Source organism: Ceratotherium simum, chromosome 34, assembly GCF_057802395.1.
Source record: "Ceratotherium simum simum isolate JZ-2026a chromosome 34, ASM5780239v1, whole genome shotgun sequence".
Taxonomy (NCBI): domain Eukaryota; kingdom Metazoa; phylum Chordata; class Mammalia; order Perissodactyla; family Rhinocerotidae; genus Ceratotherium; species Ceratotherium simum.
In genome coordinates, this window is record NC_141933.1 from 1,113,875 (window position 1) to 1,134,261 (window position 20,387).

The window sequence follows — 20,387 nt, forward strand, 5'->3', positions numbered from 1 at the left end:
AATCTATCAGGGCTTTTCAAAGCCCCCTAACGGCATGTCATTCTTGTTTTTTTGTTTTTTTTTTTGTTTTTTTTTGTGAGGAGGATCAGCCCTGAGCTAACATCCAATGCCAATCCTCCTCTTTTTTGCTGTGGAAGACTGGCCCTGGGCTAACATCCATGCCCATCTTCCTCTACTTTATATGGGATGCCGCCACAGCATGGCCTAACAAGCGGTGAGTCGGTGCGCACCCGGGATCCGAACCGGCGAACCCCGGGCCGCCGCAGCGGAACATGCGCACTTAACCGCTTGCGCCACCGGGCTGGCCCCCGGCATGTCATTCTTCACATCTTACTTTTAAGATGTTGGCCAGACTCTCATTTGCCCTCAACTGTGATACTAAACAACTGCCACTGACTGTTTTCCACAAACACACTAAGGATAGGGCTTTTCCCACTGAGCAAGGTCAAATAACGATAAGCCCTGCAAATGAGGCTTTTCCAGAGAGCTGCAAGACAGGTCAAATAGTAATAATGCTCTGAGAATGGGACTTTTAGAAGGGCTCCAAATCTGATCTGTCCCCTCCAATGGCTGCAAGCCTGCTGATTTTCACAGTTACCATGGTTGTGAGGATGATTTTCAATGCTACCAGAGATCATGGGAGAGTAGAATGACAGTAGGTCAAGTTAGAGGTTCAGCAGTTTTTCCTGAATAAATCCTCCTGAGACTGTTTCAGCCTTTGGTTAATTTCCAGAGTTCTGACAAAGTTGATGTTGACCATTTTTACCATTGTTTTCACTGCTCTTATGGAGGGGTGGATTTACAGAGGTTCTCACTTCACCATTCTGATGAAATGGCATTTCTGCTATAGATTCAAAGCGACTATGAATAAAGAGCACTTTTTCACGTCTCCTGTCAATTTTGATTTCTAAATCTCCAAAATTCACCCCTACTTTTCCATTCCTACTGCCTTGCTTTAGACCCTTGACATCTCCTCTAGACTACAGCAATCAATCTTTTCCTAACCGGCTTTCCTGCTTTTAAGCCTAGTCTGAAATCCATCCTCTGCATTCAAAATGATTATCACACTAATAAAAAATAAACTGCATAATGCCACTCTCCTGCTTAAAATATGTCAATGGTCCACATCCTAGAGAGGAGATTCCCTAGGAGCCTATGAGCTGGTTTGGTCCTGTCTCTCCTGCCATATCCCCACCACCTACTAGGCACTACTCATACTAGGAACCACCCACGACTCCTTGAGGGTGTCCCGCTGTCACTCATGCCTCTCTGCAGTGTGATGCATGGTGTTCCTCCCTTTCCTGGATCATCCCCCTACACCCTGTCAGCCTAGCAAGACCTGACCCAAGCATTACCCCTGTATTATCACACCTGACCACCCTCACCTAAGCCGATAGTCACTCACGTTCACTATTCATCTCACACCACTGACCACTTTGCATTACAAGGGCTTGAGCTACTCCGAGGTTAGGGACCATGTCTCATTATCCTCAGTGTCTAGTATGCAAGGAAAAAAAGCCACAGTCTTTATAATGTTCTACACAAGGTCCTACACCACCTCCACCTTCCTAACGTCCTGCCACCTTCCTCTTGGCTCACTTTATTGCAGCCATACAGGCCTCCTGCTGTTTCCTCCATATACTGACTATCTTTCCCCATAAAGGCCTTTGTACTTGATGTTCCCTCTGTCCAAGATGTCTTCCCCCTAATTTCTATGTGGCCCAGTGCCTTCAGGTCTTTGCTCAAACCTTACCTTCACAGCAAGACCAATTCTGGTCACCCTATTTGAGGTTGAAAACCCACAGCCCCAGATTTCCCATCACCTTCTCTCCTTAATTTTTCTCTACTGTACTTATTGTCTTCTAATATACAGTATCACTCTCTTATTTACACTCTCTCTCCAACCACAAGTAAAGAAGCTCCATATGAGTGGGTAGTTTTGTCTGTTATATTTACTGCTATAGTCCCAGAACCCAAGACAGTACCTGGCATTTAGTAGGTGCTCAACAGACATTTAGTGAAGAATCAATGCCCAGCATATAGCATGTGCTCAATAAGAGCAGCATACATCTGAGTACTTATAATGTGCTAAATACTGGCCCAAGAGCTTTTAAGCAATTGAGCTAGGAAACAACTATCATTTATTGAGCCCTGGAATCGCCACCAATGCAGGTGATGTTTTTATCACCAACAGAAAACTCTCCTTCAAAGTCCTCCCTCTCTCCCTCACATCCATCCTATCAGCGAGTCTTATCCATTCTTCCTCCAAATGAATGCTCTATTCTCACATCTCCATTGCCACCATCTCTTGTTTGGACTGTATCAACTTTCACCTTCCACTCCTGGCCTCCTCCAACCTATTTTCCACAAAGAAGCCACAGTAATCTTTTAAATATAATTAGACCTGTCATTCACTTGATTTTCTTCAGCAGCTTCCTATATGACACCAAAGAGAAACTCAGATTCACTGCCAGGGCCTTCAAGGCCCAGCACGTTCTGGCCTCCACCCAGCAATTCGCCTTCATTTCTGCCACTCTCCCTCACACTCACTGCACGCAGCTGCACTGGTCTTTCAGGTTCCGAAGCAGAACTAGCTCTTTACCAACCCCTCACCCCCAAGCCCTTCTCCCCTCAGCAGGCTGGTCCCAGGCAGCTTCAGGACCCAGCTTACGTGTCTACTTCTTCAGAGAGGCCATCTACAAACACCCTACCTAAGGTAATCTGCCTTTTATCCTCCACCATGAGGAAGTGTATTCTAAAAAATATTTCTGTTTTTAAAAGTTTGAGTTCAGGGTTTAAGGTAACTTTTTGGAAAAATTAGGTATCCAAACTCCCCTGGACTGACTCATCATTACCAATAACAGAATTTACTGCATTAACTTTAAAGAGAAATTTCCATTTACTATACTCCATTACCAGCAAGAAACCACCTCATCAACACAGATCATGTCAACAAAACAATCCTATCAGATGGCTATCTCCCTTGCTTTGATTTCTGGGTTTCAGAGCACTGCAAACTAAACCTGTAAGAAATAGGTATGCAAAAATATATACCGTATTGTTCTGTTTCATGGAAAACAAGGTCCTCCCTGCTTGCTTGCTTCAGGTAAGAACCAGAATAAAATGCCCGAGTCACAGGTTCTCTTTAAAATTCCACTTAGAGGGCCGGCCCCGTGGCTTAGCAGTTGGGTGCGCGCGCTCCGCTGCTGGTGGCCCGGGTTCGGATCCCGGGCGCGCACCGACGCACCGTTTCTCCGGCCATGCTGAGGCCGCGTCCCAAGTACAGCAACTAGAAGGATGTGCAGCTATGACGTACAACTATCTACTGGGGCTTTGGGGGAAAAATAAATAAATAAATATAAAAAAAATTATAAAATTCCACTTAGAAACACATGCCAAACAAGCTTTATAGTAAGAACCACCTGCCCAAATTAGATTTAATAATAAAAGGTACTATTATCTAATTTAAGAATTAAAACATAGGGGGCTGGCCCGGCGCCATAGTGGTTAAGTTCACGTGTTCTGCTTCAGCGATCCCGAGGTTCACCAGTTCAGATCCTGGGCATGGACCTACTCACCGCTCATCAAGCCATGCTGAGGCGGCGTCCCAGATAGAAGAACTAGCAGGACCTACAACTAGGATACACAACTATGTACAGGGCCTTTGGGGAGAAAAACAAAGAAAAAAGAGGAAGATTGGCAACAGATGTTAGCTCAGGGCCAATCTCCCTCAAAAAATAAAAACATGGGCCGGCCCCGTGGCTTAGGGGTTGAGTGCGCGCGCTCTGCTGCCAGCGGCCCGGGTTCGGATCCCGGGTGCGCGCCGACGCACCGCTCCTCCGGCCATGCTGAGGCCGTGTCCCACATGCAGCAACTGGAAGGATGTGCAGCTATGACAGACAACTATCTACTGGGGCTTTGGGGGAAAAATAAATAAATAAAATCTTTAAAAAATAAAAAAAATAAAAAAATAAACTACTGAGCTCCACATGAGCTATAGAAGAAATCAAGATATTCAGGAATTAAAATGCTACAAAATAAAATAAAAGTACTAAAAGTCAAATTATTCTTTCCCAAGGACTTCTCTCAAGAAGTGATTAATCCAAAGTATATAAACAATGGCCATAACCGTCATGAAGGTCCGTGTGTATGTATAATATATAAAATTAGTCAAAAGCTTATTTAAAAGGAGAAGACTGTATGACAAGAGCAGTCACCACAATTTTGGACGCTGGAAAGAGACAGTCAAGTGGTAACAGACTCAGCCTAACAGAGCAAGCTGGAACCAGCTGCGCGCAGCGGGGAGGACCAGTAAAAAGCAAACCTTCTCAAACAGAGAACCAGAAAAGGCTCAGGAACTGAAGGTGCCAGGTGCTTCAGGAGGCAGACGCCAGGAGCATGGGCTGGAAGTCTATATGAGGAGAAGCAGACTGCCTCCACCAGACCCTGCAGCCAGACAACCTACCCCCCAATCCCAGAAGAAGACAAGAGGTTTCCCCTCTGGAAAAGCAGGAACATAGAAGCTCTAGGCCTGGCAACACCCTAAGTGGCAGGGAGAGGTGCCACCCTAAGAAAAGCACAACTGAGTGACAGAGTCACTAAATGGGGAGACACCACCTCCCAGAATAACGGCAGCCAGGCTTACAATACCCACCTACCCCACCAAACAAGAGAGGAGTCTGAAGAGTTATTCTGAGGAAGACTGAAAGGATGACTGACATGTAGGTACCCCCAACAAAACAAAGATCCCTCACCCATTACCATGCAGTGACGCCTCCTGCCCATGACGGCCAACGCTGTACAAGTGAGGGGTGCGACCACCAGGCATCCAGGAAGGTCTCACAGCATGAGCCAGAGACCAAAACAAACCTACAGAAAAGGAATTCAGAGCAAGAGGCTATGCAGAGAAGGAAACTTCAAAACGATGAATATTCTTACATAGATAAGAGAAAATATGGCTTTAAGAACCAGATGCCACCAAAAAAGGAACACTCAGACAATAAGAAAGCCCTCAAATTAAAAAAGAGACAGCAGAAATAAAAAATTCCAAACAAGGGCTAGAGGACAAAGTTGAGAGCCTCGGAAAACAGAATACCACAAAGACAAGGAAATGGAAGATGAGTGACAGAAAGGTAAGAAAATGTAAGCCAGGAGGTCCAAATTTCAACTATTAGAAGATTACCGAAAAAGGAGAAAGTAAAAGGGAATTATCAAAGAAACAAAACAAGAACATTTCCCCAAACCCAAAGGACATGACTTTCCAGACTGAAGAACACCATCAAACACCACTCCTGGGCACAGCATCTTAAAATTTCAGACCACTAGAAACTGAGAGTAGGGGAAGTTATTTCCAGTCTAGAATTCTACCCAAGCCAAATTCTCAATTAAGTATGAAGGAAAAAACACATTTTTTTCAAAAATGCAAAATTCTCAAAACAATTTTACCTCCTATGTGCTCTTTCTCAGGTGCACAAAAGATGTACACCACCAAACTGAGTGCAAATGAGCACACACCTAGAGGAGAGACACGCAGACTCCAAAGAACAGAGGTCCAGCCAGAGAGCAGACCCTCAGGACAAGGGTGAAGGGAAGTCACAGAGGGCAGCGTGAACAACGACCTGCCCAGACACAGCAGAACTGACCACTCCAGGAAGAGCATTCCCAACGGGGAAAGGAGAGGCTGAGAGGCTACCTGCTGCGTCTGACCACGTGAAGGGGAATCTTACAGTCATATCCGAACCTGGGGCTGAAAAGCAACAGACGCATTAAAAAGTAAGCAAAGACAGGGCCAGCCTGGTGGTGTAGTGGTTAAATTCACGCACTCCACTTGGGCAGCCGGGGGTTCACAGGTTTGGATCCCAGGCACAGACCTATGCACCGCTTATTATGCCATGCTGTGGCAGGCGTCCTACATATAAAGTAGAGGAAGATGGGCACAGATGTTAGCCCAGGGCCAATCTTCCTCAGCAAGAAGAGCAGGATCGGCAACAGATGTTAGTTCAGGGCTAATCTTCCTCACCAAAAAAAAAAAAAAAGGTAAGCAAAGCCAAAGGCAATAGTTCTTTCTCCAAAGAAATTAAAAGTTGAACCACTGGGCCAGCCCCGTGGCTTAGTGGTTAAGTGCGCGCTCCGCTGCTGGCGGCCTGGGTTCGGATCCCGGGCGCGCATCGACACACCGCTTCTCTGGCCACGCTGAGGCCGCATCCCACATACAGCAACTAAAAGGATGTGCAGCTATGACATACAACTATCTACTGGGGCTTTGGGGGAAAATAAATAAATAAATAAAATTATAATTAAAAAAAAAGTTGAACCATTATTCTCAGAGAAGGATATTTTTAGACGTTAGTTAAATGCTATACATTAATTAGATACAATATTGTGACACACTAGAGAATGGGAGAAGGAAAGCTTGGGTAAATTGAATCCTCATCTTCCATAGTAAGAAGTCAATAAATAATGACTAAATGGGAAAAAACACCCATAAACGGCATAAACATGTAATTTAGAATTAATAAGTAATCATATTTTTTAAAGTATATATGGGAAGAAATGGCTATAAAATGAAAATATTGACTGAAGTTTAGGAATCAGGGTGAGGCGGGGGTCAAGTGTTTTATTTTTTTTTATTTTTTTTTTTTTTAAAGATTTTATTTATTTTATTTTTCCCCCCAAAGCCCCAGTGGATAGTTGTATGTCGTAGCTGCACATCCTTCCAGTTGCTGCATGTGGGACTCGGCCCCAGGATGAACGGAGAAGTGGTGCCTCGATGCGCACCCGGGATCCGAACCCGGGCCACCAGCATCGCAGCGCGCGCACTTAACCACCAAGCCACAGGGCCGGCCCTGGTCAAGTGTTTTATAATTAACTTTTTAAGCTACATTCTTGACTTTAAATTTTTTTATTTTTCTAAAACATTTAATTAAAGACTAGACAAGAAAGTAACAACAACGAATACATTGGGAGGACCGGCCTGATTAGCGACTATAACACCACGCCTCTCCCCACCACGCCAGGAGCACCACTCTTGATGATGGATGCCTGTGCACATGGCTCCCCTACACCTGCTGGCCCTGACCTCAGCTCCTTGGATGATTTGGTCCCCACCACGGCCGCGCCTCCAACAGTCACCCTCTCCACGCTCCACCGCAGGCATCCCACTGGCCCCAACCTTTCAGCTCTCTCAGGCAACCAAACTCTGAACACCCACTGGTACCCTCTAGGACCTATGACCCACTCTCTCTCTCCCCCTCCTGGTGCTCACCCCCTCTTAGCCAACTTCAATCCCATCACATAAACCAAGCCCTGACCCTCCTTCTCCAACTGTGCAGTTGCTTGGCAAAACCCCTTCCGGCTGAATCCAATTCTTGGGCAACTGGCACCTGAGCCTGGAGAGCAAGCGTGCCTGGTGAAACCATGTGCCCAGCTGCTGGGCTGGCCCCACACATGAAGCCCAGGGAGGCCCTGCCAGTTCTTCTAAAGGCAATCTCACAGCTTTTCCCCCACCTCCAACGCCTCCTCCCTCCCCTCACTGGCAGTTGGAGACCCTGCCCTTCCTCCTTTAGGAGAGTACTCAGGCAATCACCAGCCCCACCCCCACCTTTGCTTCTCTCCATCCCTCCACCTTCTCCCTGGCCCTTCTTTATCTTTCCCATCAGCCTACAAACAAGTGCTACCTCCCCAGGGGTCCTCACCTTTCTCACCTGGCCCAGAGCCTCCTAACTGGTCTGCCTGCTTCCCCTCCCATCTTCTCAACACAGCAGTCACAGTAATTCTTCCCAAAGCTAAGTCCCTCCTCTGCTCACCCTCCTCCGGCTCCCCATTGTCACACAGGGTGAAGTCAGTTCTCATAATGGCCGTCTACCCCTCCCCCTCCACCCAGCTCTGACGTTCCAGGTTCTCTCCCCAACTCCTACTCCAGCCACACTGGCCTCCCTTCCCAGCTGCCAGCACTCTAGGGCACACCTGACCCCCAGCTACACTATCTAAATTGCAACCCCCTTTTGCTGCTTTATTTTCCCCTTAATATAGTATGTAATGCACTATATATTATACTTATTTTATGTGTACCTCACTAGAATGTAAGCCACATGAGGGTATTCTTGTCTGTTTTGCTCACTGTGCACAATAGGCACTCAGTAAATTTGTTGAACAAATGGATTAAACTTAAAAAAAAAAAAAACCTTTCTTGACCCCACTGTGATAGGCAGAATGCCCCTCCAAAGACACCCACACCCTAATACTAGGATCCTGTGGAGTTACCTTCCATAGCAAAAGGAACTTTGTAGATGTAACTAAGATAGGGGACTTATCCTGGATCATGCAACTGGGCCCAATCTCATCACATGAGCTCTGAAAAGCAGAGAACTCTCCCTGCCTGGAGGCAGGAGATGAGGCTGACAGAGAAGTCAGAGAGATCCAAATTTTGAAAGGGATTCACTGTGGGGCCTCATGAAAAACCTAAGGAGGCAAGTGGGCCGGCCATAAGAGCTGAGACTGGCGGCAGCCACAGCCAGCAAGGAAAGGGGACCTCACTGCCACACTGCAAGGACTGAGTGGAAGCAGCTTCACCCCAGAGTCTCCAGAAGGGACCATAGCTCTGCTGACACCTTGATTTTGGCCTTGTGAGACTATAGGCAGAGCACCCTGCTAAGCCAGGCTGTGCCCAGCTTCTGATGTACAGAACATGAGATGATACAGGATTTGTGTTACTTTGTTACAGCAGCGATAGAAAGCTAATATACCCTCTGCCCTCTCCATCTCATTTCTCTCCTCTTTACAGCAAAACTCCTCAAAGGAGTTGAGACTCACATTTCCCAATTATTCTCCCTTAAACCACCCCATCAGGTTCACCCCTGCTCAATCCCCTTACGTGACCCACCTGACCGCTCCCTCCTCACCGGCCAGGCTCCTGCCACCTTGGTGGGGGCATCTCTCCCTGACCGCATAGGCCGGCACACCTGGAGCTCTGGCCGTGCTCCTGGAGAGCTGGTCAAGCACTGTGCTTCAAAGAGAAGACCTGGAGTCAGGCATCCTGGGTCTGAATCCTGGCTCTGCCACTTCACAGGCAGTCAAGTGGCCCTGGGCTCCTGTACCTCAGTCTCCTCATCCATGAAATGGGTAGAATCACGGTACCTACTGTAAAGTAGAACCATGAACATCAGACGCATAAATGAAGGTAACCTGCTTGGGAGCAGGTAGCACCCAGTAAACCCGTGGGAGAGCTCGCCACATTTTGATGATTTCCACTCCCACGCTCGGTGAGCTCCCCCTCCCATGGCTTTAAACACCATCTATAAACAACGCCCCATACTTTTACCTCTAGCCCAGACCTCTCCTCTGATTCCAGTCTTGGATATCTATCTGCATACTCAACATCCATCCCCAATACCTAGTGGTCATAAACAGGGAAGGGATTTACCCTTCCACCTTAGGCAACTAAAAATCTGGACAAAATCTATGAAACAATAGTTTTCAGACACTGAACAACAGACTATGGAAGACAGTGGTCACTGAGAGACAGAAAAACAAAGAAGATGAGCTTACTGTCCCCAACTTAATGCCTGGGGAGGGGGTATCCAAACAGAGCCTGGAGGTCTCCCAGAGTGAGGAGACAGGCATAGGAAGCTGGAAGGTGCAGGGCAGAGTGCAGGAGCGGAGCTTCTGCAGGCAGAGCAGAACACTGCAGAGGGGCCTCACAGTCTGTCTGATTACTCATCTGCCCACGCAGCACAGGAAGCTCATGAGGCCAAGGGAAGAGCCACTAGAAAGGAGCTGCAGGGAAAACCATAGAAGCTAGCACCGGGCCAGCAACCCAGAAGGGAAACCTCACAAAACACAGGGCATGGAGCAGAGTGCCGAGAAGGAGCGCTACCCCTCAAGAGCAGGGTAAAATTAGCCCCAGACTAAAGGCTGCTCTGGTGCCTCCTCCTAAGGATCAGACTGTTTCCAAGTAGCTTAGCTTCATCCCAGAAGAAAGCTCAGGAATATTTAAAGGAATACAAAAATATTCAGGACCGATAAGGTGAAATTCACAATGTCTGGCATCGAATAAAAAATTACCAGGCATGCAAAGAAACAGGAAAATATAACCCACAATGAGTAGGAAAAAAAAAAATCAATCAATAGAAACAGCCCCAGAAATAACAGAGATGATAGAACCAGGAGATAAAGACATTAGAACAGTCATTATAACTATATTCCATATGCTCATGAAGGTGGAGAATGTCATAAGCATGTTAAGAGATACAGACAACATAAGAAAGACCCAAACTGAAGTTCAAGAGATGCGAAATACAATGTCTGTGATGAAAAAATGCTCGATGAGATCAAATAATGCGGATGAGTGAACCTGAAGACACAGCACAGAAACTCTCCAAAATGAAAAAAAAGAGAAAAACAGACTGAAAAAAAATGAGCAGAGTGTCAGTGAGCTGTGGGGCAACTTCAAGCAGCCTAACATACTCGTAACTGGAGCCCCCAAAGGCAGGAATGGGACTGAAAAAATATTTGAAGAAATAATGGCCAGATTTTTTAAATCTCATGAAAACTATAAACCCACTGATCTCAGAAGCTCAAATCTCAAGCACAAGAAAAGTGAAGAAAATTACAAGGCACATCATAAGTAAAACTGACTAAAACCAACAGAAAGGAAAGATATTAAAAGCAGTCAGAGGAAAAAGCCACACGACATACAGATAAACAATGATAGACATGGTAGCAGACTTCTCTCTGGAAACAATGCAAGCCTAACACACAGAGCAGCATTTTTAGCATTCTGGAACAAAATATATTGAGAAGGTGACCACTCCTCGCGCTCTCCATCTGGTCCAAGCCAGCATCATCTTCCAATGGTTAATACAATAACCACCTAAACTGTCTCCATGCTTCAACCCTTACCCCTATCATTTCTTTTCAATACAGAAGCCAGAAGGATCCTACTAAAAGCAAAAATAATTTGGGTCAGATCACGCCTGTGCTGAAAACCCCCAAGGAATTCCTACAAGGCCTTACATGATCTGCCCTCCACTCCTGCACCCCACACTCCTCTGACTTGACAGCCCCTACCCCACAATGCCAGCTGCACTCTCACCTGAGGACCTCTGCCCTCTGCCAGCAGAACTTTCTCCCGATGTTCCCACGGCTCACTTCCGTATGTCCGTCAAGTTTCCTTAAAATATACCTTCTCCACGGCTGCCCAACCTGACCACCTTCTCTGAAGTTGAGAACCCCTCCCCATTCTCTATTCCTCTCTCCTACTTTATTTTTCTCCGTGACAGATGAACAGACAGAGGGAGGAGTGGAGGGATGGATGGAGATATACAGACAAATACATTTTCTCATTTATTTTGTCTGTCTATTCTCACAAGAGAATAAGATCTGAAAGTATAGAGATTTGGTTAACTACTGAACCCCCAGTGCCTAGAATAATGTCTAGCACACAGCAAGCACTCAATAGATTTCTCAAATGAATGAATGAATTGCACAATTATGTCAGAAAATAGAATCCAGAAAAATAAAGGAAGAAATTTTGAAATACACACTTTTAAAAACACCCTTCACCCCTGGGGTTGTATCCAAATTACAGCAAAATAATAAGAATGTAATCCGAAGAACTATGTTTTCTGGGCCGGCCTCATGGCTTAGCGGTTAAGTGCGTGCGCTCGGCTGCTGGCAGCCCGGGTCCGGATCCTGGGTGCGCACCGACACACCACTTCTCCGGCCATGCTGAGGCCGTGTCCCATATACAGCAACCAGAAGGATGTGCAACTATGACATACAACTATCTACTGGGGCTTTGGTGGAAAAAATAAATAAAAAATTTTTTTAAAAAAATTAAAAAAAAAAAAGAACTATGTTTTCTTGGCTACTTATTAAAAGACAGATTTAAATTAGATGTATAGCAAATGCTGCATTAGAGAATACACATCAAACCAACATCAGCACCCAACAAAAGAGCATCTCATGTCCCTCTGTGACCAGCATCCATGCAAGGGACCCACATCCCCATCCCGTGGACGACAATCTCAAAAAGGCCAGGCCTTGGAAACTGAACAAGCTGGCACCAACAGACCCTCTGACAATCACCCTCCCACCCTCCACTTCCTCCACATTCTCAGCGCTTGGGAAAGCTGGATGTGGTACTGTGTGCAAAGACAACTCAAATTGTAGTTACATAATAAGGCAACAAAAATTTGAGACAAAGAATTAACTGAACAGAAGCTGCAAGCTAATTAGAAGAAGTAACTGAGTTTGTGAAGAAGGAACACTACTGTGGATGGAGGCACGTTTCCAAAGCATCCCCCGGCATCATTCATCATGAGCTCGATCACGGAAGACTCTAGTTCTTATAGGCACAAGGAGGTTCAAAATAAGGTTCTGTTCTGATTGTACTGTATATAACAAAAAAAAGCTACAGAACTGTATCTTTCAATAGCAATAAATGCAATCCAAAAGTGTTCCAAAATACTCATTTTCTTGCTATATTTTTTTTCTATTGGCTGTTTTAAAAGACTATTCAACACCAATTTAGTGTCTTTTTTCAATGCTTTTTAAACTATAATAGACACACGATAACTGCTCTCTCAACCACATCACATGAAGGAAGGCTGGCCACAGAAAAAGCAAAACATAAATCCAACCCAGCACTGCCCGCCCTAAGGAGCTCCAAGTGCTTTAGGTACACTAAATAAGTAATCTTCATTACACCCTTGTGTTGCCATCAGAAGGGATTTTAAAGGTAAGAAAAACACCTTACAATGCAAAACAAAAACCAGGCAACCCTACTTGGATTCTGGTCTCCATACTTTTAAGCAATCCTGTAGACAGATCCCAAATCCTGAGGTAGGTGGGAACATCCTGAATATAAGGAGAAGGATGAATGCAAAACTACCACAACTCACACTGGATTTAAATTTCAGGCAAAAACGAAGACTCCAGGCTCTACAGGGCCACAATTTGCAATGTGAGAAAGAAAAGGGAACAGAATCAGGATCTGACCCAAACCATTGGCCACAAGTTTTTTTCCCTAAATGAACACATCCAGTCGAGTCAGCCCCTCAACATTCCGTTTCCTGAGGTACCAGGAGGCTACAGGAGCTCCACGGGGCCAGAACTTAGTGAAGGAAGAGGGTCTCAGCCTCATCACAAGACTTTCCTCTCCTTCTGGGGCACAGGGCAGATGTGGGCACATCACTGCCCTTCTTAATGCTGCAGCACAGACTGCAAAGTCCAAGGGCCAGACCACTGGCCCCACCCCTGCACCCTGTGCACCTCCCACCTTTCCATCTGGTGGCTCCCCGACTCCCACAGAAGCCTCTACCACCCTGCTTCCCACACTCGCATCATCAGGTGATTGTGGGCCCCGGCCGACTCCTCTCTGCCCACAGTGTTGAAGGAAAAGGCATGAAGAGTTGGCAGGTAGTGATGTCTGAAGGCAGGCCGGGACCAGAGTGTGGCTATAAGTTTAAATTGTATCTATGGGCAGTGGCAGCACTTTGGACAAGGCTGGGGCTCGCCTCTCCCTTTCTGGCACCGTGCATCTCACCATCCCCGCACTCTTGTTGGTCCTCTTCCCAACTCTGTCTCCAGGGCACTATTTTAAAACAGGGCTGCTTCCTCCTTGCATGCTATTTATTCTGTGCATTTTGGCCAAAGCCTTACAGCCCTCTCTCTACCACAGAGCACAAGAGCTAATCTTATCACACAGCCTCAGCTCCCACCTCTACATGGGAACGCCCATTTGAACCTATCACCCTGAAATTCTTCTCATAATAAAACAGCACATATGTGACATTTCAACCATGTCAACTTTCAGACCAAAGTCAGGAAGATTTTGAAGAAGGCAAATGCCAGATTCAGTAAATATAGTTTCTAAACCTTAGAAATCACGTGACCTAGTGAAAACTGTTCATTTCTGTTTTCTTATGAGTATCATTCAATTCATATTTTTTTAAGCTGGGGGCAAAGATACTTAGCTTATTCCATATTGCACGCAAACTGACAGAAGCCATCAACTAACTCTCAAACTTGTGTTTCAATCTCAAAGTTCGGTGCGGCTTCAGCCAGGCCAGAGTCTGTGCTGACCGAAGTGAGGCAGCAGGTCAGGAGCAGTGCCATTCCTATGTATCCTACATTCATTTCAACACAGTGGATGGGGGCGGGGAGGGCGGAGGGTGGACCAGACACACTTTAAAGGAAAAAGAGCGCCCAACAAGCCCACGGCAACCTGAAGCATTCCAAAGTCTGACACGGAACTACGTTTTGTGGATGTCCAAGCACCTTGTGTGCCTCTATGGTTCCCTCTGCCCTCCCTCTAGGACCTCCCCACCTCCAAATCGGAGAACCCCATTAGGGCAAGGATTCATGATATCCTCCTATTCCCCTTATTTATATTCAGGAGTCCTGAATACAGGAGGTGCCCAATAAAGATGAATGCACCGGGAGAACTCATCTCTCATTTGTCTGCAAGCTCCTTAGGGAGACAGGGACCACGTGTGCCATTTCTCTGAACCCCATACAGCATTTCACATAACAGGCCCAGATACCATCCCTTATCCAAAACCTGAGGCCCAATTTGTGCCAGAATTCAAAACTGCTCAGACTAGGAGGAAGCACAGTGCGTGGCCATAGACCCCCACATCAGCATCCTGGAAGCACACACTCTTCAACACCCACACGGGGAGGGAGACGCTACAGAGCCTCATGGCAGTGCAGGGCCAGCGTTTCTGCCAAACGAGTTTACCAGACTTACCAAAAATACTTCTAGTTTTTGGAGCCTTATAAGTTTTGAAATTTGAGCTAAGGGAGGGCAGCTTCATGCCAAAAAACCTGCAAAATGAACAGGTGAAATTCTGAGGAACTCAGAGCCCCTCCCGCTCAGGAGCACACACCAGAGAGTCACACTCTCTATTCGTATTAGTGCAAAATTATCCCTTCCCTTGTCACACTCAAATCTTCCCCTCTGGGCTGATTCTATTTGATTTTTTAAAAGCCAAGGAAATGCCATTTAATCCCACAAAGACAGCCTTTCCAATAACTCTGTGACTACAAAATCCTGACACACACTGTTGTCAAAAACAACAGAGTGAAAGTCATTTTTTAAGAGGAAAGAGAAGTAATGCTAAGTATCTGGCATGAGAATACACTTATCACCAGGACATTTCAACTTGTCATATAAGAAACAGAGTGATCCCCCCTTCAGAGGAGCCAGAAGGAAAACACAGGGAAGAATACATAGATATTTCCTAGAAGCAGCAACCCAACCTTGGCAGAAAAACTCAACCTGGACCAAACTTCCTTCCTCCTCCGGCTTGGTGGTTCGTCCCTCCCACACCCTCCATCACATACTTCCTAAATCAGGTTCTAAGGAATATAAATTATGTGTAAGAGTGCAAAAGAAAATATGCAAGAAGAGCATTCTTTTTCAAAAAGTCAGCATTTTAAAAATGTACAGTCAAGGCTAAAATGAACCTTAAATTTTTTTAAGAACCTTAAAAGTTAAAAAATAGACTGACAAACTCTGATTCTGATCTTTATTACCATACAGGAAAATCAAGTAGTACCAACTTTACACTTAATTTTTATACTGAAGTTTAAGCTGAATTTAAATTTTTATGTTCAGTTTCTCCTTGTCCAATTTATGACTCATTACAAGTGGAATTTTATGAACAAATAAAATTTTTTAAAGTTTAGTCATGCTAAAATATAATTCAAAGGGGTGCCCAATTTCAACCAAGTTAACAGAACGGACCAAGTTTTGTGAGAACCACAATGAGCAGAGCAGTGATAATTATTCTAGGAGTTTATCAATGCGCCTGCAGAAAAATTGCATGCTTTCTCCAAGAACATGGGAAATTCGATTTTTGCCAAATGGCTAATTACATCTCTCCACTTGTTCCCCTCATTTGAGTGAGTGCCAGGAGTGATTAAATAAAATGCCTCCAAGCACCATGGAAGTGTCTTGACTCATCTGCATAGCCCCAATGCCCACCACCATGTGCATGGAGGAATAAATGGCAATTTCCTGCCCACTGGCCACGTGACTGGTCTCACAAGAATAACCACCTATCTCTTCTCCCCTTTCATAGTAGTCCTGATTATTTTGCAGTCAATTCTGAGTCTGACAATATTTTCAGCAGTTTTCTGTTCTCTACAATATTCTAGTGTTGGCATAAAGACATGTTAATTAAGATATATATGACTCTCCTTCACTGATAATCACATGCGTAAAAGCAAACAAAAGTTCCAAAATAACTGAATAAATAGCAAATAACTATTATTTTCCCAATTTCAGCAGTTCTTTCGTTTTCTTTGAATCGACTGCCTGAATATAATGTCAATCAATGCAATAGACTGGATGGATGTCAAGGTGACTGTGCTGAGTGAGAAAGGCCAATCTCAACAGGTCACATACTACAGTAGTTCCCCCTTATCCGCGGTCTCACCTTTCCATGTTTCAGTTACCTGCGGTCAACCGTGGTCCTCAAGTATTAAATGGAAAATTCCAGAAATAAACAATTCACAAGTTTTAAATTGCACACCCTCTGAATCATCCCCTTGTCTAGCAAATCCATGCTGTATACACTACCCGCCCATTAGTCCCAGTCATCAGGCTGTTGTGGTATCGTGGTATGCTTGTATTCAAGTAACCCTTAGTTTACTTAATAATGGCCCCAAAGTGCAAGAGTAGGGATGCTGGCAATTCAGATATGCCAAACAGAAGCCGTAAAATGCTTCCTTTAAGTGAAAAGGTGAAAGTTCTCTACTTAATAAGAAATAAAATCATATGCCGAGGTTGCTAAAATCTACAGTAACTTTCATCACAGTATGTTGTTATAATTGTTCTAATATTATTTACTGTTGTTAATCTCTTACTGTGCCTCATTTATAAATTAAACTTTATCACAGTTATGTATGTATAGGAAAAAACACAGTATATACAGGGTTCGCTACTATCCGTAGTTGCAGACATCCACCAGGGGTCTTGGAATGTATGCCCCCCGCAGAAAAGGAGGAACTACTGTATACAACTCCATTCACACAACATCCTTGAGATGTTATGTAGATAGAGAACAGATGGAGAACAGATTAGTGGTTGGGGGAAGTAGGTTTGGCTATACAGGGTAGCACAAGTGGGCTGTGCTGTTATCTTGATTGAGGTGGGGGTTACACAAAGCTACACGTGATAAAAGTACAAAGACCTACACACACTCGTCAGTGCATGTAAAACTGGTGAAATATGAATATGCCCAGTGGACTGTACCAATGTCAGCTTCCTGGTGTTGAAACTGGACTGTTATGTGAGACGTCCACCTTAGAGGAGGCGGGGTGAAGGCTGCTGGGACCTTCCTGTCCCTTTCTTTGCAACTTCCTATGAACCTATATTTATTTCAAAATAAAGAATTATTTTAAAACTGGGACTAAATAAAAGGATTAGAATTTTTTCTAATACCAATTAAAAAAGAGAGAGAGAGAAACAGTTTACTAACTCCCACACGCTGAACTCACATTAGCCGAATTCAGTGACCCCTGGGCTGAAGTTAATCAGAAAGGATCAAGTTAATTCTACAAGGCACTGAATTAGTTCACTACCTGAGCCACAAAAGCTACAGGCTTAAGCAGAAAGGCATGGCACAGGCACCTTTTCAAATCCTGGAGCATGTTCATTGCTGCCTGTTCTAAGAGGAGTAACATTCCCAGCCAGTAAGCTGGGAACGGATTACTAACTTGAAGTGCAAATAAATGCAGAGCATGCTCTTAGAAGGTCTTAAAGGGGGAAACTTAAGAAACTAGCTTAGAAAGGTAAAAAGGGAGCTGCAATTTAGAGCTGAAACAGACTATAGTGATACCTCAGCTCAAAATCCACCCCTCTCTGTCAGTTGAGGAAACTGAGGCTCAGTGGCCGGCGGGTTCCAGTCATGGAGCCAGTGAGAGGCTGCCGGAGTGCAACCCCCTGCTGCCAGCTCAGTGTTCTGTCTCCAGAGCCTGGCTCCATCGATCATCCTCACAATAAGAAAACACTAAGCACACGATCAGGGACGGGCAGTGAAAGGGGAAGCAAGGACACCTCTCCCTGCCACACAGGGGTCAAGCTCAGACCAGCTCTGGCTGGGGTTCACTTTCCAAACCCATCTCTAGCCACCGGCCCACACTTGCTTAGAATGTTAATTCTCTGCTGTTCCTCACACACCTTAGCCCTCTGCCTGCAGTGCCCTTGACATAAAATTGGCCTAAGAATCACCTCCTAGGTGAAGTCTTCTCTGGCTCACCCATCTATTCATTCACTCAGCATGTGTCTCGTGCCAGACGCTGTGTGAGCAGGGGCGGAGTGACGTGACGAGCAAGACAGACGTGGTCCCCACCTTGCAGAGCTTACAGTGCAGTGGGGCAGAGCACCACAAGCTGACGACACTGCTCTGCAGAGCTACAGGTGAGGGGGAGCCAGACATCGAGGCTGCAAAGGTGTTTCTCAGGAAGGGGCTGTAACAAACAGAAACCTGGCCAAGAAGGATCACGCACTGCTTCTTCTTACATACGTTCCTTCAGGGGAGAGATTGTCTTGTTCACTGATCTACACCAATGGCTCTCAACTGGGAGCAATTCTGCCCCACAGGGCAACGTCTGGAAACCTTTCTGGTTGTCACAACTGAGGCATCCAGCAGGTAGGGACCAGGGATGCTGCTAACCACAGGACAGCTTCACACAACAAAGAAAGATCAGACCCAAATGTCAGCGCGGGGGTGGAGAATGTCCCATCTCCACAGTCAGTCAACAAGTGTCTGCGAGTCCTCACTATGCGGCAGGCCCCTTCCAGTGAAACACAGACCCAGCACAGAACACACGTCTAATACATGGGTAACCGGCTGTCTGAGAAAATGGGTTTCAATCTCAATGCCTTGCCCAATGCAGTTTTCCTCCAAAATGGAAGGACAGACGTCATAGATAATTGAAGGCTGCTAAGCAGTAGCACGCACACACTTAGCTCTGCAAGATGCACTATGAGTATAAAAACTATCGTCTCGAAAATTACATTCCATAGTAAAGGAAGAGAAAAAGGAGAATACTGCCCCACTTGTAAAAGCCCTGATCTGAGGGTGTGTTCCTACACTGATTTCTTGCAGAGTAAGGGAAGGGCCAGAGGGTCTCAACTTCCACGGTCCGGGTTCTCCACCCCAGTCCAGGGAGGTGAGGGGTTCAGGGGAAGGCTCAGCAAACAGCATTCACCAGTAGGCGAGGCTACAAACATTCTTCTAAATAGACATCAAACCTAAGGCGGGAGACAAACATCAGAGCCACCGATCTGGGGGGTAACAGGGAAAGAATAAAACACACCAGACAGGAAACGGGCTCGGTGTTCATTTTTCTAATTAAATAAAGAGGACATTTCTGAAAACCAACAGGAGTGTCTGCACACCAAAGCCACATTTCCTGGTGGGCCAACCGTGCCCCGGGGCCCGATCCACCTTCTGGCAAGCATTCTTCCACCCTGAGGGGACACGCGTGCCGCTGAGAAGGCCTCCCCGACGGGACGCGGCGGGCACCGCTGCCCACGAGGCCGCCCCGCGCCCCACCGCCCGCGCCCGGCCCCTCGGGGAATGAATGAGTCACTGCATTCGCGGCGCAACGCGCCGCAGAACCGGGCCCCGGGCCGCGACCCTGCAGGACCCCGTTCCGCTGCTCCCACCCCAAAGAAAAACCCGGGAAAGGCTGGGTTAAATGCTCCATTACCAGAAAGACGGAGACGGCCCGGGATGACATCATGCGGGGAGGGGCGTCTCCGCGGAGCCCCTCGGCCGCGCCGCCGCCCCCCCACCCCGCCCCCGCCGCCGCCGCCGCCGCCGGGCCTCGCCGCACCCCGGGACCCCCGCCCCGCACCCCCGGCCCCGGCCCGCACCCCGCCCGGCCCGCCAGGTCCGCGCCCCGCGCCCCGGACCCCCGCATGCACCCGGGACCCCCGCCCGCACCCCGGCCCCCGCCCCCGCAGGCCGGCCCCGCGCCGCGGCCACTCACAGTTGCGGATGTCCGAGATGAAGACCGCCAGGCCCCGCATCCCGTCCCCCTTCGACACGGCCGGCATCTTGGCCCCGGGGAGCGCCCGCGCTGGCGGGCCCGGGAGGAGGAGGACGAGCGCGGAACAGCCGCCGCCGCCCGAGGAGCCGCCTCAGCCGGAGCCGCCTCAGGCCCCCAGCACCGCTTCGGGGCCGCCGCCGCGCGCGCGCGCACGCACGTACGCTCGCAGACACGCGCGCGCGCACGCTCGCGCGCGCGGCGAGAGACGGCGGCCGGGGCGGGCGGGGCGAGAGGAAGCGCGCGCGCGGCCGCGGCGCGGGGGCGAGCACGTCGAGGGCGGGCGCGTGAAGGACTGCGCGGGGGCGCCCCTTGCAGGC

General features: G+C 47.1%; 1 protein-coding gene across 1 annotated transcript in view; it reads right to left on the bottom strand.

Moving 5' to 3' along the window:
• Positions 1–20,187, bottom strand: part of AP2A2 (adaptor related protein complex 2 subunit alpha 2) — a 90,753-nt gene extending 70,566 nt beyond the window's left edge. The window contains 1 exon segment of the mRNA XM_087422399.1: positions 20,011–20,187. Within this exon segment, the coding sequence (XP_087278525.1) occupies positions 20,011–20,077 (67 nt within the window). The 5' untranslated portion in view covers positions 20,078–20,187.
• Positions 20,188–20,387: the final 200 nt, after the last annotated feature.